This window comes from Takifugu flavidus, chromosome 5, assembly GCF_003711565.1.
Source record: "Takifugu flavidus isolate HTHZ2018 chromosome 5, ASM371156v2, whole genome shotgun sequence".
Lineage (NCBI taxonomy): Eukaryota > Metazoa > Chordata > Actinopteri > Tetraodontiformes > Tetraodontidae > Takifugu > Takifugu flavidus.
Genome location: NC_079524.1, coordinates 14726650 through 14749786, shown reverse-complemented (window position 1 = coordinate 14749786; position 23137 = coordinate 14726650). Strand labels below are relative to the sequence as shown.

The 23137-nt window shown below is 41.6% G+C and overlaps 1 protein-coding gene across 3 annotated transcripts in view; it reads right to left on the bottom strand.

Annotated features, from left to right (window-relative positions):
* The window catches only part of tncb (tenascin Cb), a 27535-nt gene extending 6785 nt beyond the window's left edge, over window positions 1–20750 (bottom strand). The window contains exons 1-12 of one of the 3 annotated variants that reach the window (XM_057033323.1): window positions 20594–20750; window positions 12086–12649; window positions 10740–11960; window positions 10285–10548; window positions 10088–10203; window positions 9560–9713; window positions 8404–8673; window positions 8123–8308; window positions 6708–6797; window positions 5868–6131; window positions 4269–4544; window positions 2473–2745 (exon numbers count right to left, since the gene is read on the bottom strand). In XM_057033323.1, the coding sequence (XP_056889303.1) occupies window positions 2473–2745; window positions 4269–4544; window positions 5868–6131; window positions 6708–6797; window positions 8123–8308; window positions 8404–8673; window positions 9560–9713; window positions 10088–10203; window positions 10285–10548; window positions 10740–11960; window positions 12086–12572 (3601 nt within the window). In that variant the 5' untranslated portion in view covers window positions 12573–12649; window positions 20594–20750. The remainder of the gene's footprint in view (window positions 1–2472; window positions 2746–4268; window positions 4545–5867; window positions 6132–6707; window positions 6798–8122; window positions 8309–8403; window positions 8674–9559; window positions 9714–10087; window positions 10204–10284; window positions 10549–10739; window positions 11961–12085; window positions 12650–20593) is intronic. The other 2 variants (XM_057033324.1, XM_057033325.1) reach the window with 2 other exon arrangements.
* Between the last annotated feature and the right edge of the window lie 2387 nt (window positions 20751–23137).

Below are 23137 nucleotides of genomic sequence, written 5' to 3'. Positions count from 1 at the left end.
AGAGAGACGAGTGAGTGAGACTGGGGACAAAGGCAGGCTGGGGATCTGCTGCTGGACAAACTCTCCCAGCTAACAACAAGCCTCAGAGGTTTGAATGACAGCACCACCCCGCCACTGCGACACCAGCAGAAAACGTGCCGAGCATCTCAAGAGCAAAGCAGACAGACAAAGGACACACAGATACACATCCATCCCCCCGCACTTCAACAAGAGAAACTAAACAGGAGGTTTAAGGGTCTTTATCCAGAGTTTTTTTTGACAGTACCAGACAAATTTCCTTAGATTTATGCTGAGTTTGGGAAATAAAGAGGAAAGATAATGGGTTTTTATCAGCATAACAGAAGACCGATTTTTTTATTCAGTTCAAACTTGAGCTGTTTGAATGGTTCTGAAGAGACTCAGACATGGACTCACCATGTGGCTGATCCCATGAAAACTGGATTGATGGCTGCAACTGTGCGTGCATGCGTGTGTGTGTTTGTGTGTGTAATATTTTGTTCACTTTGTTTAATATTGTATTCATTTATTTTCTTTAATTTTCTTTACTTAATTTCCTGTACAAAAGAATCATATATCTTCACATGGCTGTCGTTTAGTCATTATACAAAGAAATAAATATTAAACTGTCCAGGAATCAGAATGATTGTAAATTAGGCTACTCTGCTGTTGTACAGAAGGCAAAACCCACATTAAGGAATAGAACCAGGCCAGTTCCATCTCCTCATCCTTTTATGATCTTTTCTGCTGATTCTTGTTTAGTTTGGCATTCACACACCCCCAGAAACCTCCTCACTGGTGGTAGCATGAGGTTTCTGCAACCCACAAAACCTGATCAGAAGCTGCAGCTCCTGCAGGGCAGAAGGTTCTCTGTGTCTCCCAACACAGTGTCATAAATGTACAGGAGGTACCAGGGTAGAGTTCTGCTGTACATGGACCATAGCAGGGTAAGAACCCAGCAGCAGGACTCCTGTCTGCTCCTTTATATCAATAGGAACACGAGAAGCGCTGTTAGAGCTCTAAAGGCGTCACACAGGTTGTGTGCATGGTTCTACATGGCATGAGGGCTCAAAAGTCCAATTGTGTGGCTTTATGCAACCTCATTGGTGTTCGCTGAAGAAAACCAGACTCACCACTGTGTGTGGTGCTCTGCTGGGATGAGAGCGGGTTCACATTGTGTGCATGTGACAGATGTGACAGGGGTGACTGACAATGACCAGGTTCATGTCATCAGCCATTAATGGAGGATGAAGGCAGTAATGCTATCGATTGGCTGCCCAATCCCCCATTCCTGAATCCGATCAGGCACCTCTGGGAGTGTCAGGAGATTCACGATATTCTAATCCAGGTCTGGGAGGAGCCAATCACCCAGGGGACCATCCATTGTCTCCTCAGCATGTCCAGACATTTACAGTCGGTTGGCCAAAGTGCAAGCCCTCAGCAACTATATTAACATTACGGATAAATAGGCCCTTAAATGTGTAAACAAGAGTCTGATTTGATTTTTTTTAAACACACTAATAGTTGTGTTTATTATCTGCTTAGTGGATCATACTGTGTGTTATGACATGTGTTATAGCATAGGTGCCAAACTCTGGCCCGTGAGCCAAATTTGGCCTGCAATGTAATTATATTTGGACCGCGAAGCCATACCAATTGACTATTAGAGCTGGCCCACCGGTATTACCGCTTAAAGCGCATGTGCTTATACTACAAATAGTCTGCTGGTGTTTTGGTGTGAAAATACAGACTCCACATCAGCTGGTGGTGGTAATGCAGCAATTTGTGGCTTGCCAACCACCAAGAGAGAGGAAGTAGTCATAGCGACGTTGAATTAGCATTAGCATATAAGGTGATGATTAAAGGAAAGGCAGAAAATAGGACCTTTCTGAACAGGTAAGAGGCAGAATATCTATTTAGATATGTAAAAGACAGACCTGTCTGCCTTGCATGTGGAGCCAATGTGCATTACAAGGAGAACAACAACAGATGACACTATAAAATGCAACACCAAGACATGCACAAACACCTGGAAATGACTCAAAGGCGCCAGAAAGTAGAAGAGATGAAAAGGCATTACATTTACATTACATTAACTTACAACTGAAAAAGATTGCTGTTGAAATTTAAAACAGAAGAAATGAATGCCAGTGATGTGTTATTTTTATTTGAATTTTGATTTTGCATGTGTGCAATAATAAATTATATATTGTATTGTGTTAAGCTTTGCTTGTTCCATGTTCAGTTGTTGAGCAAAACTAGTTTGGTCCATTTGGTCCATATCAAAAGGTTTCCTGTTATAGCTGGAGGAAGATTTTTTTCAATAAATATCAATGTTGGCCTGTGACTTTCCCAGTTTTGAATTTGGGCCCACTGGGTATTTGAGTTTGACACCACTGTGTTATAGGCTAAAGATTTAAAGAACAGGAAACAGTAAAGACCCAGATGCACTCTCACTCTCTCTGCACACTTTACCTGTTCTGACACTTTCCTGCACAGATTTGGTGCTTCTTCCAAAACTGAGGCCGAACATTTCGATTCTGTACTCTGTATCCTCTGTAAGGTTTGCAATGGCTACGCTTCGCTTCTCACTTCCCAGCACAAGCTCTTTTGGATGACCTGGGTCATCAGCTGGGCTGACCATTATCACAAAGGTGTCCAAAGCATCCTCCTCAGCCATCCACGTCAGCCGAAAACTCTCAGGGGTGACTTCAGAGACCAGGAGGGCCTGGATCTCTGGTTCAGCCTCTGGATGACAGGGGAAAGTTTAGTTGTCTCTTCTGCCAGAAGACTGCTTTGGATTTCTGTGCAAACGCAAACATTTATATGGAAATATAGAAGCAGAAAACAAAGAGTTTGAATCTGTAGAGTGAAATCAGTAGAAATGAAATCTAAGCTATTGGGACAAATATAAGGATTTAATATTTTCTCATTCTATTTTTCTTTTCCTTCTACTTTTTGACCCCAGAGTGGCTTTCAAATGCAAAGGTTCTGTCAAACATTCAGATGTAATTGAGATTGTTGTGTGGTCATTTTTAGCAGAAAGAAAAAAGCCATAGAGTCCAGACTGGACAGCTTCTTTCTTATGGGGTTCTGCTGAGACCAATTAGTAATGAAAAAAACCTTTGGTATGAGAAGATAAAACTACCAGTACATGGAACAGAGTTTTAATGGTGGCTGGTACGAGAGGCTAAGGAAAGATTCAATAAAGCTCATCCCTGCCGCTCATTAAAACGATGTGGCGAGTGGAGTTTCAGGGGTTCGTGAACCACCGTCTGTCTTAGACCGCAGTGTTTTTCCTGATAAGAAATGGTATTAATGAGTATTCAAGCAGCAAAATCACTATAAGCTGTCATTTTATATTAACCACAGAGCACTTTCAACTGAGCCACATCCATCAGCTGCCACTTGGTGACCCACTTTTGATTTCCCCACCCCTACTTCCTTCCCCTCACCATGTCCCTCTACTGAGACTTGCAGAACCAATTTAAACAAACAGGAGAGCGCATTATTGGAGGCACTAGCTCACCTACTAAAAAATGAAATAACTGCACAATTAATCAAATCTTCCACTGACTTTGATCAAAGACCTGGCTGGTTTCTAAAGAAGACTTAGACCACAAACCTCTCCTTCACTGACCACCATGCATAATATAGTTAAATTAGTTGACACTTGTATTCAGAAGTTGTTTGGGTTTTGGGTTCTTTTGGATTAAGTGATTCAAATGAAAAATGTTGAACTGGTTTCTGCAGTCATTAGCATGCAGACAGTGGGCCAAAATTGAGCTCATGCCATATTATGCATGGCCCTAGAAACCCCTGGCAAAGCAGTGCCCAAACCCAGGGCCAGTCGCAGCATAAGAATGGAAATCAGCCCATACTGGGAGAACTGGGGCTGCATACTGAAGAGAGTCCTCACAAAAATGGGGAAACAATGCTTTGTTGCTTTTTATTTCCTCTGCCAGTCCTCTCATCTTTCTTATACTCGACTGATCCCAATCATTAAAATTCTGATGGATCAAATTGCTCTTCAGCCTTTTGGATGGTGACAGACACCAACTTTTTCAAGTATAGGTTCTCATTCTGTCATATATTTGCTGAAGATGCATGACTAAATGAGATCCTATTGCTGACCTGATGATTTTTTTTTTTACTAAACTTTATAAGAGTGTACTGATTAGATACAGTGAGAGATTCAAAAAAGAATTTGCTTCGTTCAGCAAATGAAGAAGGAAGACAGCCAAAATGAGAATATGATGTGATGTTGATACCTGTGATAGTGTCAGCATAGACTGGAGCTAAGAGAGCCCCCCTGTACAACCCATACAGATTGACTCTGTACCAGGTAGTAGCAGAGAGATCAGAGATGGCGAGACTTTGAGCAGCAGCAGGCAGGGTATGGTTCTGGACATCAGAACTCGTTTCTGCATCCGTGACCTTGATCAGGAAGGCCTGGAAGGCCCCGTCCTTGGTAGACCAGGACAAATGAAAGCTGTCCCAGGACACATCACTGATGGTGAAATGGGTCACAACTGGCTTCTCCTCCTCTGGGTTATGATAGGACATCAAAGGAGGGTTACAGGAGTGATAGAGAACCAATAAAAAGAACACATTCCTTTTAGTTCCTAGACTGTTGATTGGCTGATAATTGATTGACAAGGACCAGGATTTGAAATACTAAAATTGACTCTTTTTCAATCCAATCTGACACACTAAAGTTTTGGGGGAATCTGAGAGGAATTTGATTTGCCGGTTGACACTTTCAGGGGAGTCAAATGTCTCCAGTTAGAATCTGCAGTAAAATCAGCCCTGTCATACAACATCATCATAAAAAGAGCTGATAACAGCCATCTACTCTTTGTATGTTGATGATGTCTTTTTGCTCCTGAAGTAAATAAATAACTAAAAAAAGTGATTGTTTTCTGCATGAAACAATGCTCTTCGATTTAAATTACATTTATTTTAGTGCAAAATAATGACAAACCAGTTCATTATTTGTGTCTGTGAGCACTTTTCTCTTCATTAAATCATGTGGAGAAACTTCTCGCCCTTTAATATCTTGTGTTAATTATCTGAACCCTCTTCCTGTATCTGCAGTCCACTGAGCCTACAGGCAGCTAGAGAGGCAATTATAGCGAGAAAGTTCACATTATACTGTTTCCAGAGTAATGCAGTGAAGAGCAGCTCACATGGTTATTCCTCATGATTTCTCACAGGCTCAAGGAAAATGTATAATAAGGTAAACGTGTCACACTATTTCTAAAAGGCTCTAATGTGGCCATCTCTTGTCCTGAAGCTGGAAACTACTGTGAAAAGAGCTGCTGAATATCAATTTAACACATTAGTGAACCTGGTATCTCCAATTAGGAAATAAGAAAATGATACATTAACTAAACAGACAGGATTCTATTTTTTCAGTATTAAATAATGCAACTATTTCTTTTGATGCATTGCATGGTTTTAAATCAGGCAAAGCTATATATATTTTATTGAGCCAAACAGAGACCAATAAAAGCCATTGGATGTTTTTTAGGGCTCTGTGAATTCATACCTAAATAATCAAACTCTAATAAAATGTGGATTTGAAAAATAAATCAATGTTCAAAATTCTTCCTGGTTCAAAATCATGTTCCTAAACATACACAAGTTGAACTTTGGATGTGGGCTCTTGCCCAAAGTGCTTTATGTTAAGAACGACATTGGTGAAGGACAAACACATATTGTATATGATGCATTCATCAAAACTCTGACAGTTATTCTTTTTTTTACAAAAGCCTTTGGTGAAAGTCAGAATTTTAGCAGCGATATCAACGAAGGCCAAAACTAACAAATGATGAAATGTCTTTGGTGTTTAACAGAGCAGTACTAACCTGTGAATGCTGAGATGGTTATGGGTGCACTGGTCCTGCTGCCCCTCTCAGTGTTGATGCTGATGGTGTAAAGCATGCCAGGGGTGAGCTCCATCAGGCTGTATGACTTTAAATCACCCGGCAGTACCTCCTCACTTCTGTGGCCATCGGCAGATACATAAACCAGCCTGTAAGAGTCCAGTTTAGCCTGGGGGTGTCTCCATTCCAGCAACATGGTGGTCTCTGTCACCTTGGTAACAATTAGGTCCTTTGGAGAATCCAGTGCTAATTAAAGAGGTGGAGAAGGGATGTTGGAAAAGTATTGACATGGTTTTAAAATTACTTAATTAAAAAAAAGTGCAAACTGACGGTGTCAACTGTGTTTGAACAATGGAGATGTTGATGATGAGATATTGTCACCAAGGTTTTTGGAAAATTATTGTTTGTTACCACAGATATCTTTTAAAATGTTAAAAAGGGTATTCCACACATCTATCAGGAATCCTAAACTTTTACAGTGAAACCTTCAGGCACCTCCTGCTGTGCATCTGTCTGCCAGCTGCTGTTTTACTTGGTTTTTCATGGCTTGTGAGCTGCTGTTAAAAAAGAGCAGGTCACAAAGACCCACATTAAAGTCCTGTAATTTATGTAGGTCTCTGCTGTAAGTCTTTAAAAAATGTTCCATTAAACATATAAAATTCTCCAACTATCTTCAAGAATAACTTGAAAGTTAGAAATCAATACATCCTTTTTTTTTTTTTACTCATTTACTGTTTTTTCCTTATCTTAGGTAGCAGACAACCGAAAATGTTACAGTTATTGTGTCATCATGGTGTATAGAAACTGTGCCGTTCCCCTTACCCGTCACTGCATTGGTGGTTGTTGGCAAACTCTCCCGCTCATCTTTCACTGCTGTTACACCCATCCCATACTCTGTGCCGGCTCTCAGGCCTATAAAATATGCCAAAATAAAAACCTGGTGCAACACTTTGTCATGCTTTGTTTGTAGAAATGCAGTGAGGTGTCACTAAATGAATGATGGGAGGGCTCAGCAGTCAAGTAGACAGCTGCTTAGCTCGGTCCCTAAATCCAAGGCAAGCACAGAAATGCTCTCACACAAGTTGATTGCACAAAAGATTTCAGCCTAATTAGATTTCATGGGATGTCTGAGCTCACTCTGGAATATAAGTGTTGCATTTACAATAATGGGTCTATAGTGGTCCATGTGAGAGAAGCAAAACACTTGCCATGATACAGCAGGCTACTGAACCTTTTGCTAGCTATATTTAAGACATTAATGTCTTCTTTAACTCATGGGAGTCCTGCAGCATGAAATCACGCTTTATACTCTGTAAATGCTTTATCCATAAAACCACATGCGTGGAGGCAATTACAGATAAGAAGCATGTGGGAAAATGTTGAGGTTAGCTTCCATGAACACAAGATCTCAAGGACAATGTAGCTATAGCTCACTTCACCTTGAGTGTGTCATAATTAAGCTGTAAAAGCGCATTTTATAGCTGAAACTGGAAACCACTGGAAACTGTGGTAGCCAGGGAGGTATCAAAAGGCTGAAATGATGGTGTCTCGTAACACAATCTCCTCATTTTCTTCTGATTTTATATTAAACTATAACCCAGACTTTGACCCGGCTGGTGCTGAGGAGCAGCTTCATTCTTGTTTTTGTCCTTTGGTAGAATAAATGTAAAGTTATCTTGCCGTCTGACCCATATTCTGTTCGTATCTGATTCACAGAAGGGTCTTCCTTCAGTCTGTTTATTATTTAAAACAGACATTGGTATCCAGGGTTCTTTTGGTGGTGGATTCAGGACCAATAGCACTAAAGAATAGGAAGGACCTCAGATGTTTATATGTTGTCATGGCTCCTCTTTGTGACCTCTTACTGTTCTTGGTCCTAGACTGATGATCTTGAGCCATTGTTTTTATTCCCTCATTTATATTAGCTTTTAATCACTGATTAATCAGTGATATCCTGTGTTTGTGGCATATTTGTGGCATGAGGCACTTTGACAAACATGCAAAGAACAGTCTACACTCTACCCAGATTTCTTCTTTAAATAGATAAAAATGAGATTAACATAGATTAACTGACACTGATGTAAGAGTTTCTTATCTCCATAGACCCCCCGGTCACAGAACAGTACAAAATATATTTAAAGACTTTTTAGCATAACCATCCACATGCACATGCATGCACGTGCGTGTGCATGTATATGTGTGTGTGTGTGTGTGTGTGTGTGTGTGTGTGTGTGTACCAGTGATTTTGGCATGGGTGTAGTCTTTGGCTCCTGGGGTAAAGAGTAGTTCCCTGTGCTCTCCTCCAGACAAAGGTCCATACTTGATGCGGTAGTTGTCAACCTGAGCTCGACTGTTTTCCCACTCAAGAGTGATGCTCTCATCTGTTATTTCAGCTGTCTTCAAGTGCTTTGGAGCATCCAGCTCTATAACATGGAAACATGTTTATATAAAGGTCAGCTAACACATTTGAATTGATCACACTGACACTTTATCATGTTATTCAAGATTTTACTTTAACCTGTCAGAAAAGACTCATGGACGGGATTACTGCTCCACTCTCCCTTGTGGGCTGTCAGAGAAACTTCATACTGGGTGTCAGGGTGGAGGCCTCCCAGGTGGTACTGGGTTTCAGTGGATGACAGCTCCACCATGTTGCGGTCTGCGGGGTTGGAGCTGGGTCCATAAGAAATACTGACCTCCTCAACCTCTGCAACAGGCGGCATCCAGGTCACCAGTGCCGTGGTGTCTGTCACGTCACGGATGTCTACATGGTTTGGGGAATCGATCACTGGAGGAACAAAGGGTGACACAGAAAAGCTGATCTTTAAAAATGATCTTTATAAGTAAAACGACATATTCTGTGAACAGATGATTAAACATTTTATTACAATCACTGGTGGTTGTTAATTGTGATGTGACAATTTGCTGGAGATGGAGGACCGCCATTTTTTGTAATTGAATTTTATGAATGCAGTTGTCCCTTTAGGACACGTCTAATGTCAGGCTGCTACTGCAGATTCATACATCTGCGGTCATGCTGCAGATAATTAATGGCCAGCAGGCACCATTTTTGCAGTGTAAAAAGGCCACAGATATCAATCAGTGGATGAAGACATTTATTATTTACTGCTCTGGATACCAAAATGCAGAATCCATGAAGGTATTATAAATATCTTTATGTTCGGCCATGAAGTATCACAGACAACGCAATTTATATAAGAATAACAACCGCCTTTAATTTACCTGAAAGACATAACATATGAGCTTTATACTTGTTTGCTTAGACAAGTTTTACATTGATGAAATTCCACACAAGATGCTTTTATTTAATTTTTTTCAACAGGTTAAATTGAGAACACAATTGGTCTCTCTTCCAATTTTTGTAAAATGTTTTTATATTTAATAGAGTAAGAATTACTATAAATGGCCTCCCTAAAGTGAGTACAGATGTCAGTAATTATGGTGAACTGATTAGAGACAGAACTGGTAAGAACATCGATCGTCGGCAACGAGGGAACCCGGCAAATGTTGAATCCAGGGTGCAGTTTAAAATTCAATGATAATTTCACAGGTCTTGACCTGAGAAAATCCTACAGTGGTACACTGATGCAAACATGAGACGCGTCTCAGTGGTGGCAGCTTAAGCTCCTGACACAATGAAAGCGTAAACTCACTTGTGATCACATTCTTCGAGGCAGGTGGTCCGCGTTTGTTGTTTTTAACAACCTCCAGCTTGACCTCATACTCTTGGCCAGGGCCCAAGCCCGACTGCTCAAACATGGTCTCTGGATGGCTAAGAAAGTTCAGAATTTCGCCATCCTCTTCTTTCTGCCAGCACAGATAAATAACCCTTAAAAACCATTGTGACATCATGTCACCACTTGTGTAGAATGACAGAAAACAAACTTTAAACCAGATAATCCTTAATGACAATGTGTGTGGAAGCTCTAACAAGAAATTAGTGGTGTTTTATCACAGTGTGGCTTTCAGCAGATCCAGTCCATTTACTTTGAACTTTGAAGATGTTTTCCATATAATACGCTTATATATAATGAAATTCCTGTGTCTATAGTGATGGCATCCACTTGTGGTGGAAGGGCGATTGAGTGTATTTCAAAGAGAAGAAAGCGCAGTGTTGCAACAACGGGTGCGACAATATAGTAGAACCGAGAATGTCCATCACATCTTCGACCAGCATTTACCATGTTTCTAAAGATGAGGTTCCAGCCATCGAAGGGAAAGTCAATTGGGTCCCACTCTACCTGCACTGATGTATCTCGCACTGACTTGAACTTGAGTCCGTCAGGCTTTGGCAAATCTGAAATGCACAGGTTAAAATTCTGAGTGCATTAAAAGTTATACAGTTAGATTTCTGATATCCTGAAAGACCTTGACGCACCCAAAGCTACTCTAGCATTGACAGGAACACTCTTCTTGTTGTTGAGCAAAGCATAGACACTGATCAGGTATTCCACTCCAGGTTCAAGCTCTAGCAATGTGGCCTTCTTCTGGTCCCCAGGTACCTGCATGTCCAGCTCCAGGCCTCCAGGAACAGTGGGTGCATACTTTATTAAGTACTCTGAAACACACATCTCATTCTCCCAGGAGAGGTCCACGGCCTCCGGTGACACCTCCACTACTGTTAGGTCCTTGGGTGGTGAGACTATGGGAAGAATAAAAAATTAGCTTTTGATCTGACAAGCCTTTCAAAATAGCGGAGATTTCAGAGAAAGTAGCCATTCTATTTATTTATACACATATTCATGGAAAAATTGCTAGATATCACATATATGTAAGCGTGCGTGTATGAGTATAGTATATCATGAACTTTATCCTATACCAAACTCTGCCTACCCGCTGAACAGTCCTCTCCTGTGAATCCTTCGTCACAGACGCATACTCCATTTTTACAGTGTCCCTGGTTTAGGCAGTCACTTGGGCAAGCAATTATGGAGCAGTCTGTCCCAGTGAAACCTTCATAACATACACAGTCACCATCAATGCAGTAGCCTCTGTTATGACAGTTTTTGGGACACGTCTTCTGACTGCAATCTTCGCCCGTGTAACCATTATGGCAAGCACATTTTCCATTCTCACAGTGCCCCTGGTTCATACAGTCTCTGGGGCAGGTCATCTCACCACAGTCTTTGCCTTTAAAACCAGTAAAGCACATACACTTGCCATCCACGCAATCCCCCCGTCCCATGCAATTCTTTGGACAGGTCTTAATATTGCAGTCCTCCCCGCTGTAGCCTTTGTCACACATGCACTGTCCATTAACACAGTTTCCGCGGTCCAGACAATTGTTAGGACAGGCGAGAACACTGCAGTCTTCACCCTGGTAGCCAGCATCGCACACACATTCTCCATTAATGCACTCGCCCCTGCTATTGCAGTTGTCGGGGCATGAGAGGATGGAGCAGTCTTCACCTTCGTGTCCTGGATCACAGATACATTTTCCATTGAAACAATGGCCTTTCTCGTTGCAGTTCTTTGGACAGGAGCGCTTTGAGCAATCCTCTCCAATGTAGCCAGTCTGACACACACACTGGCCATTCAAGCACATGCCATGGTTGTTACAATGACTAGGACAGGATAAATCACCGCAGTCTTCCCCAGTGTAGCCTTCATCACACTCACAGGTGCCATTAATGCACCGGCCACGATCGTAACAGTCATTTGGACAGATGATTTCAGAGCAGTCATATCCAGTCCATGGCTCATCACAAACGCATTCATCTTCATGACAACTTCCACGGCCGAAGCAGTTGTTGAGGCAGTTTGTCTGGCTGCAGTCCTCCCCGCTGAAGCCCTCCTCACATAGGCAGACACCGTTGACACAGTGACCATAATCACCACAGTCCAGCAGGCAGAGCTCGTTACTGCAGTCTTCACCACCAAAACCCTCAAAGCATTCACATCTGCCATTCAGGCAGCGGCCCTGGTCCTGACAGTCACCGGGGCACTCGGGATCGCTGCAGTTATGGCCTTTCCATCCAGGCTCACAGATGCAGCTGCATGTGTCGGTGCTCCAGTTCCCATGGCCATTACAGTAAGGTTTGGTGGAAATTTCACCTGTGGAGAAAGAAGAGGAAAGAATGCTTCAAAAATGGTTGATTCTTTAGAGCTGCCTGCTTTCAGGATCATTTCAAACTAGCTGCTATTAAAGGTTCTTAACCAGTCTGAAGGTTGGAAATTACCTGTAACCTGAGCTCCACAGCAGCCAGCCCCACTGGAACACTGCTCTCTCAGACTTGACAATTCCAACTCCAGCATCTCAAGCCTATTCAGGATAGTTTTAAGATCCAGCAGCTGGTTTCTGCAGCTGCATGCCTGCTTCGGGATAGTGATGCGATGTGTGAACACAATCTGGTTGTCGCCATCTTCAGTGTGCTCTATATGCTCCATGTTCTGTATTTCTTTCAGTGGTGTCTCGTGTTTGACCTCAGGCCCGCCTGGCAAATCAAGGTCCACAGAGCAGAGGGAGGTCGAGGGGACATTGATGTTATAGACGTGGTTAAACACCACTGGCTGGTCTGGAAGGGGCAGGGTTATGTTTTCCTGGGATTTTTTAGGCATCAGAGCTTCTCTACGGTGGCGGATTATTTTTCTGACCAGGCCAGGAGTGGAGAGTTCAAAGAGCAGGCTCATGGATATACAAGCTAAGAGGATAATTTTCATGCCCATGTTGGCACTGCAGTTACTATAGAAGGAAGAGCCAAGTGCAGAGCCGTCTATACAGATGTCAACCTTGGGTGGGTGCCCTACATTAAAGACAGTACAGACAGAAAGGTAAATTATCTTCAGAGAGGCACATTAACGTGCATCGAGCTCTGCTCGGATATTATCATTTCAGCTGTAACACAGTCAACCGGCATCCCTGATCCATAGAATAATATTAACTGTAAATACAGGCAGAATGTAATGATTCAGTCAACAGATTCATATTGTAAAAACTGCTGAATCTGAAACAGTTTCAAAGAAATATCATTTACAATTTTAGCATTGTTTTGAAGGTTTGTAGACAGCTTCAAATAACTTTTCCACAGTGAAACATTTAGTTGAAAACTTGTGAGTTGTTTCTACTCAGTCATGTTATTGACATGTTATCTGATGACCTCATCAACTATGAGATGTTCAACCAGCTTTGCTCTTATGGAATTCTGGAACTTCTACAGTCTGGCCTCTCATTGAAATGTAAAATCACACATTACGGGATCTCTAATCTTTGTTACTTTTTGCTCAAATTGTTTAAATATGACCAAAGAAAATCTCTTCCACCTGGTTGCAGCCTGTGTTGCATTTAGCACATGTTTTCAACATAAGTGACCAGATGCCATCTGGAAATTCATTCCTTAGGTAGAAGAAGTGGTCGTTACTGCAGGAGCAGTGTGTGAATGTCACTTTGATGATCTGTAGTTTTTCCTTTTCTACCTGTTCAGACAGGCTGCAGTAAAGTCTAACAATCCCCACCTGGTATTTTAACTCTGTAGTCTAAGGTAAGGCCACAGATGACTACTGGTGTACTTGGACTCTGTATACTGTATATACTGAATGTATATAGAGTATGTATACTGAATTCTTTCACCTGTTAATTAGGGCGGTTTCACACTAAGACAGTCCAGGGAACTGGGTTGAGCTGGGCAGGGGATGATGAAATTTGACACGTTCATTGAATTTGGTTACTGCACTTTTGAAAGTGGATCAAACTGTCAAGACAATGTCACACAGTTACCACACGTGCTGTTCTGGGCAGCATGACTCTGACCAGGAGGAGAAAAAGCTTGAGAAACAAATCCTGGGTTGTCAACTGACCAGATCTGAACAGAAATCCCTTCAACTGATATACCAGTACAACTACACTCTAAATTAAGAGAATCCTGTTCCTCACTATTCCACATCTGCCCATGAGGCACTTTCCAACTTTTCCTGCCTCTGCTAGTCTTAGCTCTACCGGTACTTCGATTCCTCTGGATAATCCACAGATGCATAGAATATCCATGGAAGTTGATCTTATAATGTAATGATTTGGCAGCAAAGCAAGACCCTTCAATTTCTATAGGTTATACTACCTACAATTGGAATAGATAACAGCAGCATTTAGTTTTTTTTCTGACTGCATTTGAGCTGATTTGAATTCCTTTATTTCAAAATGGTGTTTGGTTTCATTCAACTCCAGAAAAATTGTTCATGGTCCAGTGTTACTTTAGAGAGCTTGTGTTATGTGAGCCGGCAGTACAAAAACGTCATGTGGCAGGAAGGTCACAGATCTGAAACGCAAGATTGAATCTTTTTCACCATTTTCAGGTGTGCATTCAAGCAGGTAATGAGCACAAGAGGAGAGGCATTTGCTCCTGGCACATCAGCACATGGTGACATCACACACACTCACGCACGCACGCACGCATGCATGCACGCACACACACACACACTCACGCAAATAGAGTTACTGCAGTGTGCCCTCACATGACAATCTAAGGATTATATCAGCAAAATAGGCAAAAAATTGCTTTGAGTCACTGATAAGGTTTTAGTTCGGGCTTATTCACTTTGAAGGTTGGCTGCTCTCCATCTGGACCTGTGAGTAAGGCGACCCTGAGAGAGCTGAACGGGCTCTGCGAGAGAATCCACCATCCTGGCGGATTCAGCTTTACTCACAAATAGATGAGAGAAGTGTCCTCTGCAGCAGCAGCAGTGTTTGCTGTTTTTCATTATCGGTGGTTGATTGTTCTTTTGTTGATCATATCGTTTGGGCACATCCCACTGCGATGTTGTAGTTAGGAAAACCCCAGAGCTAACTCCTCTGTCATGTTCACACTGTGGATCGCTACTAGGAGGCATTGGACGGTATAATTGTTTTATTCAACAGTTGTGGTTGAATGTGACATGCATTTAATCTGCTGCTACAGCACCAGTGTGAGGGTTGTGTATCAGCGCGTTAGGAATAAATCTGTCGGTCAAAAGTTTGGATACGCCTCCTCATTCAATGTTTATTTTTCTCTGTTTTACTCCTTTTTACATTATACAAACATACTGAAGAGATCAAAACTATGAATCAAAGTATATGGAAGCTTTCTTAATGGGGCTGGGAAAATCCACTGTGCTGTGCAGAAGTCAGGTTGACACACAGTTGACAGCCCTATTTGACAACTGATATATGGCAAGATGAAACTGGCTCACAGCTCCAGGAAAGGAAGCCCAAGTGTCACCTTTGCTGCTGAGGATACGTTCATCCAAGTCAGCAGCCTCAGAAATTGCAAGTTAACAGCAGCTCAGATAAGAGCTCAGACTGATGTCATGCTGAGTTCTAGTCACGTATGTGTCTCTAATCAGCTGTTACCTTTATGGTCAAAGAGCTGCTCAGAAACCACTAATTAGGAAAAGCAAGAGGTAGAAGAGATTTGTTTGGGCCGCGAAACACAAAGGATGGACATTGGACAAATCTGAGTCCTAACTTGAAATCTTTGGTTCCAGGAGGAGAAACGCTCAACATTCTCTACAGACATGGTTCCCATCGTGATACAGAGGAGGAGGTTTGGTGCATGGGGGTGTGTGGGGTGCTTTGTCTGTGTCACTGTTGGGGATTCACTCAAAATTGAAAGCACGCTGAACCAGCATGGCTACCAGATACACAGCGATACGCCATCCCAACTGGTTTGCATTTAGTTGGACCATCATTTATTTTTCAACATTGCAGTGACCCCAATCACACCTCCAGGCTGTATCAGGGCTATTTGCCGAAGGAGAGTGATGGAGTGCTGCTGCGCCAGATGGACAAGCCGCCACAGTCACCTGCCCTAAACCCACTGGAGCTGGTTTGCAATGAGATGAATTGCAGAGTAAAGGCAAAAAGCCCAACAAGTCCTCAGCATCACTGGGAACTCCTGCAAAACTTTCTAAAAATCATTTCAGGTGACCTCCTCATGAACCTCGCTGAGAGAATGCCGAGACTGTGCAGTCATCAAAGCAAAGGAAGGCTATTTTGAAGAATTTAAATTTCAAACCTGTTTTACTCTGCAGCTTGTTATAATTAATGTACTTACATGATCTCGGCCTATTCTCTCCTCTACCTGTCCTCCCCCTTCTCCTCTCTCTCAACCCAGTCGGCCATCAGCAGGAGGGTCCCCCTACGTGAGCCTGGTCCTGTTCAAGATTTCTTCCTTTTAAAGAGGAGTTTTTCCTTGCCACTATTACTTGTTGGGGGGTCAGGCCCCGGGCTTCTGTAAAGCGCCTAAAGACAATTTTGTTTTAACCGAAGTTGTATAAATAAAGATTGATTGGTTAATTGATTTTGATAACTGCTAAATTCCAATTGTGTTCATTCATAGTTTTGATGCCTTAAGCAAAAATCCACAATGTAACTAGTCATGGAAATAAAGAAAAACCATAGAATGAGCAGGTTTATCCATAGTATATGTGTTAGTATTAAAGATAAGCTGAAACCTTATATATTTGAACTTCCAATAGTCTCAGTTCAGCAGATCTCTGGCTGCCAGTCTGACTGCAGAGAAACTTGATTACTGATGAGACTTGGACTGCTACAACTCCTGCAACATAAAATGGATATACACCAAAATCAAAGGTGGTCTATTCAGTTTGTGTGGGGTGAGCATACACCGAATTAAAGATTTACTAAGTACAGATTGATGCAAACATGCTGTTTTTAATTTACAACAAACAAATGCAGTGTGCCCCAATTCAGTTCAAAACCTATTAATACTAGGTGAAGGAAACTACAAATACAGTCCCAGAAGAAAATATTAAACAAATAACATTGCTGAAAATGTTAAATAGGAAATAGAAATAAAATATTAAACTGACGTGGATGTGTGTGATTTTGTTTATGAAGCATTTTCAGGTCAAGCGAGACAAAAGTCAACTCTGCCTCTTTAGAATCCAAATCTGGGTCATCGACATGAGGAATGAATAAAACGTTATTGTCTGAAGGCCTTTCAAAAAGTATGAAATGACCACGAGTCATGGTTTATTTTGTCAGTTTATCATTTTTTTCTAAATTGAAAAGTGGGAGAAGCTCCGAGAACGACAAACCCGAAACAGCTGAAAAACATACAATCACAGTGAGAGAGGTGAATTGAATGACTCTATGTTGTGGATAGAACAACAGAGCTGGTTTAAACTGCACAGCAGAGATGCATCATTATGTTTCAGCATCCCGCTGAAGTGGCGTTGGCTGCACCTGCCTGCTCCGTCTGACACTTCACCACAATAAAAGACAATATGCTGTGCTGTTAAAGTTAACAAGAGAATCATTTATCATTTAAAATCAGCAATAGTACAACTGTGAGCTTTTTTTCCTGCAGCACCATAGATTCAACTGAGCTTCTAGTGGGCAGAATTAAAAAAATAATAATCTGATAGACCATTTTCACTTCAACCCTGCACTACTAATGTGCCCAGGCACAGAAAAGTCCAGCCTTGAATATCTGCCTGATGACAGAAGGAGAAAGGAAGGTGGGGGTTAGTGTGTGCAGGACTGATAAGGTGGTTGAGGATGTAAGAACGGCTACAGGCACAAATACTTGATGTTTTCTGCCAAGACTGAGCAGGAAGCTGGTCCAGACCCTACATCTTTGATTGATATCATGGCAAAAATGACTACTTCTTCATCCAAAAACCAATTTCCAGCTTTGACACGATGGTTCAGACTAAATGGGTGTTTGGTGAGTCCTCATTGGGTCAGTCATTTGACAGCAGTTAAGGTTAAATTTTGCTTTTCCTGCATTGGGGTTTGGCTCACAGCTCCCAGCGAGGACCATCAATATTCTTAATGGCTCCATCCATGCGGTGCTTCTGTTTCACATTGCAATTTTCACTAAGTCTAGATAGAAAAGCTGGAAGCTTATCATTGTTCTTGGCTGGATGCTGGTGACCTGTTATTTATTAGATTAACAGCATGGGGAATTGAGGATTAGCAGCCATAATATCAATGTCACCTGTTTTATCCCAACAATTTGAACTGTATTCTTTCATTCTATCCGCTTCACACTGAACTGGATTTACTTTAAATCAAATCCTCATCTGGGAACCTTCTTATGATCCCTGTCTGTAGCTGACAGCTTCCATCTTGTGTATGTTATCTCAAGCTGGCTAGCATTTGATCTGCAGCAGGTAATTGAAAACATGTGAACGTGCATCTGAAAATGTGTCAGAGAACGTGATTCTACTGTCTAACACAGTAAAACAACGAGCTTCACTGAAGAAGCTCTCTACTCTTGTGTTGTCCAGACAATGTAATGTCTGCATATTCAGCAACAATATAATGAATTATTTACTTGATTGGGATGAAAAGGCTTCTTTTTCCCATCCCCAATAACAATGAAACAAGCATGTTGGCTGTGATACCCGGACATCTGTTTATCCATGTCTGTGATTAAGGGCTGAAGTGTGTTGTGTGTCCAAAATGGGAGTGCCTTCCATTCAGATTCTTGTCTGAGCTTAATGACCCCCATTCCCCAGGGTTGCCTGTTCATTGGCTTTCCAGTTTTTGCCATTTTCTTGCCTTTAAATAGTATGCCCCACTGAAAAGGGTTTCCACCTTGTTCACAAAACATTTTGGTTCATGTATTCTAATGTGCGGGGTCACCAGTGGTAGCAAAGTGTCAGAATGAAGTGTCTACCACATGTGTTCATCTATTGGACTTCTCCAATAGAGGAGTGAGCAGTACAAAAGCATCACAGATCCCACAGTTCCAAGACTTCCTCTCCTTTCCCATCACACATTAGCATCTGAGGAACATTACAAACCATCTGGAATGCTAACACTCTTTGAGGGGGTCTTTGTTATGTGCTGATGACTAATCTGACTGTGTGACAGCGACAGAAGGAAACAAGACAACCATGTTTTGACTGTCATTGGTGCATATTTTAAATCTGACATTGATTTGTCTTAATTTGTGTGACGTTTTGGACCTTATATTGAAAAACATATATTAAAAAAATTACTTAAAAACATTTTTTACCCTTAAAATCAGATATAATCAGCCCAAAATGATCATGGGGTTTTCACAAGAACTCTCTCTCTTTTTTTTTTTTATAAAGAAAGGAAGTTTTATAAAGACAGTGACATGTTAGGTATTAACTGTGATAGTGAATAAGTAAAAATGATTGAAATATAATATAATATATGGATTAATTTGCCAGAAGACAACAGAAATGTTGAAAAAAAACATTTCAGGGCTGGTTTCACTCAGCAATGCGAAAATATGAAAGTGAGGCTAAATATTAAATAATCTAAATATTAGTAATTTCTACATCACTGGCAGAGAAGTTAAGTGAGGTTAAAGACAGTCACCCTGTTACAGAGCTCTGGGAGCACTGGGATCCAGCAGCTGCCCAAACAAAGACCCATTTCCCACTCATCATTATCTCGAGTGTCACTGGTTACTCATGTGCATAGACAACGTATCATGAAATATTTATATGCCAAACCTGCAATACAAGTGCAATCGGGCACCATGTTTTAATATATATATATATATATATATATATATGGTTGTGACTTCAACACGTTATGTGCCAATGAGTTTTCAGTACTATGATCTTTTCATGTAAAACTATAGTATCGTAAAAGTGTATCAAAAAGGAACATCCATCCTTCTAAGAAACAGCACAGAAGATGTTTGCTCTGATCATATCTCCCTGTCCTGAGCTTTATCAGGCAGAAACACATATTTTCACAGACTATCGGAAACCCTGTTAATTTGCTTTCTGCAGTTTCTGTTTGTCCATTTTGGTCAGTACTGCATCTTCACTGCCACACTTCTTAAGCCCCCCCTCATCAGTATTCCCTCATGTAGATCACCTGTGTCTATATAATCTGTATCTGAATCAGTTCAGGATCACTGAGGCAGAGACTGAGATGCACCCTGTCATTCAGCCATCTGAGTGAATCTTAAAGCTACAGGAGCTGAACCAGCCAGCAGCATCTACAATAAAGCACAGTAATGCCTGTTTCATAGATCTCACAAGTCTACACTCCATTAGCAACCATAGCATGCACCTACAGTAATTACGACAGAATCACATAAACACATGAAGTCCCGTTGATGCTGCATTTACTATACAATTAATGCCAAAACAAAGCAATGTCTGCTTATTTACACACACACACACACACACACACACACACACACACACACACACACACACACACACCACACACACACACACACACACACACACACACACACACCACACACACACATACAAATATATCTACTTACATACACTAAGGCAGAGAGAAAAATCTGGCAGTAAAACCTAATTGCTGAGCAGATGAATGCAGTAAAATGCAGATCTAAGCCTGCCTGTGAGCTGCATGGCCATTAAACACCATGTCCAATTATAAAAGCTACTTTGATGAGTGGAAACAATCTTTTTATTATTAACCTCAACTATAACCTTCTTGGCAGGTTAGACTCCAACAATCGGCACCATCAGGCACAATTAGTTTTGGTAGATGCCTAATTGACAAACCAATAATGATGATCAAGAATTCAATCAAGAATGCAGCATTGCAGATTGTGTCATTAAAGTCTGCATAGCAAAAAACTGACCAAGATTAAAACATGCACAGTCTTGCTTCATCTTCACTTTGTATTATGCAGAGTAAAAGAAAAGCACATCAGTTTGAAGTTTCTGACAAGCTGTTTATCTATTTAAAGATCTTCCTCCAACGAAAGTCTTACCTGAATTCCAGCGCTCCGCAGAGTGATGCAGATGCAGCAGCAGCGTCAGAACGCACCCGATCAGGCAGCTCTAACTAATGTTCTGTGTTTCACAGTCCTGGCAGCTCTGTCATCTTCTCCTGTCTCTCTTCTCTTAAGTGCTTACTGGAGCCTACCTACAGAGCTGATACTGGGAGAGGGAGAGAGAGAGAGAGAGAAGAGAGAGAGAGAGAGAGAGAGAGAGAGAGAGATAGAGAGAGAGAGAGAGAGGGAGAGAGAGAGAGAGGGAGAGAGCAGGGAGAGGCAGTGAAAGAGAGAATTTCCTTTCTTTAAACACTAGTCCCTCTTTGGTTGGACTCCACTCCCACCTACTGCTCTGTGAAATGCCCCCCACCCATTCAGCTGCTCCACAGCATTGTGACTTAAAACCACTGAAATGGGACGCCTCAAGGGAACGAGGGAAAGTGACTGACAGAAAAGGAGTAGGAGACCCTAGTTTGGATGAGGTGGGGGTCGGAAAGGGGGTGGGGGGGTGGGCTGGTGGGCAACTGCAGTGGGAAAACCTTTGGATGCTAGATACATGTGAACACAGAGCCTGCAGTAGTATTTATGTGGTTGAAAACAGGGAGAGAGAGAGAGAGAGAGAGAGAGAGAGAGAGAGCAATCTGATTAGACGACTGATGGAAATTGCTTATAGAACCTATAGCTACAGATCTATACCAACACGTCAACTGATGAGGAAATAGAAGGATTCTGATTTTTCATTGAATCATCTGGCTTTTATTAAATGTGAGAATATGGCATTGGTCGCCACTTTAGAGAGCTGTAACATGTCAGAGGGAACATTCCAAGAAGACCTTTTAATGTAAAAATATGACTGCGTATATCAGAGGTTATCAGCTGCTTATTTACGCCCACCCATCCATTTAGGTTCTCTCAGTTTCTTCCTCAACCCTCAAATCAAATTTATTTAAGCATTAAAGGCATTATTGCAACAGCATTAAAATCAATATTGAAATAATAAAAACAGTGACGAGCCAGAGTCTCAGAGCTTTTCTTACAAAAGAAATCCCTTCAGAAGCGGCCGGCAGCATTAAATGGCTTCACAAATTCAGCTCTTCCTTTTTTCAATCATCCCTTTTTCTTTGGCAGTGAGTGCAGACCTACACACACATGTTGGCGGGTTAATGGAATGATCCACAGCAAGATAAATGAGCCTCGTCTTGTTGCTGAGGGCCAGCAAATAGTTAAGCAGAAAATATACCCCTAATGCTCTTTTCCCTAGGGTGTCTGTAATGTGTCTATAGGCTGATAAAAAGCAAATTCAGTGATTTCAGGGAATTCAAATTAATTTTCATCTCTTCTCCCCAAGGAGTGCAAGAAATCCTATACAGTCTGGGGGCATATAGATCTTTACTGAGTTCTGACTGCAACGTCATTAAGCTGACATTAATTGCTGAATGTGTGGCTACGCAGAACAACTGATGCCTTCCTGGGTTTCCTCCTCGCTTCATGCTCTCACCTTGGCAGCAGCGTTCTCTGTGGGAAATTAATTGAATTTTTTTCTTATATAGTGGCAAACACACACCTGTCACCTCCTGTCTGCTGCAGTCAGCTTCGCTCTTATTTCACAGCTGAAAGGATCGCAGTTTTATCTGTCACACTGTGTAAAACCTTTATCCTACAGTCACGTAAAAGCATCACAAAGTGATGTAATTGCAGGTAAATAGCAAAAATCAACTTGACATTTATGTAACAAAAGTTCACTCTGACAATTTAATCAAACACATTTGACCCAAGAGTTTTATTGAATTTCCTACATTTTCTTTTTTAAATGGAAACCAGACAGAAGAAAAGAACTCTTTTTAATACTCTTTTCATTCGGTCTTAGAATGGCCACCAAAAAAACAACCCATTAACAGTTCCAAGGTTTGTGTTTGGCAGCTTTGCGGTTTGCACCATCTGTTTGATAGCTTATTTTTCAACCTGTATGGGAAATAATAACATTCATACTGTCTAACATCTCACTCCATCAATAAATTACAATAAGAAACAAGGCGAGGTGAATGTTGCCTGAAAAACTTTTCAAAGGTTTTCTTTTCACTATCAGAAAAAAATTGAGACTGTTAGAACGTATTTGTGTGGGAGAGGAGTAAGACTTTCCCGTGTGTGTCTCTAAAGCGAGTTCAATCTAAAGATACTGCAGAAACTCTGTCACTGTGATGGGTGTCAAAGCGAACAGCAGCCACACCCGGTGGAGAGATATCACCTTCCATGATCATGTGCCAGGCTCCAGATGACCCGGAAAGACCTGTTTATCTCATTAAAAATGAACCAGCAGGTCACCCCTCCTGTGCCCGCCAATGTCTGTCCTTCATAAATTATGCAGCAGTGAGACCGGATTGTGTGTGCTAATTCCACAGGGAGGGTCAGTAGGATGGAGACCCCGTCTGTCCCCCTGCTCCCGAAGATTCTGAAATGCAGCTATGAGATTTGTTGATGGACAGTAGGAAGCAAGGTGGGCATTAACGCATGAATCAGTGACAAGCCAGAGCCACGCTAAGT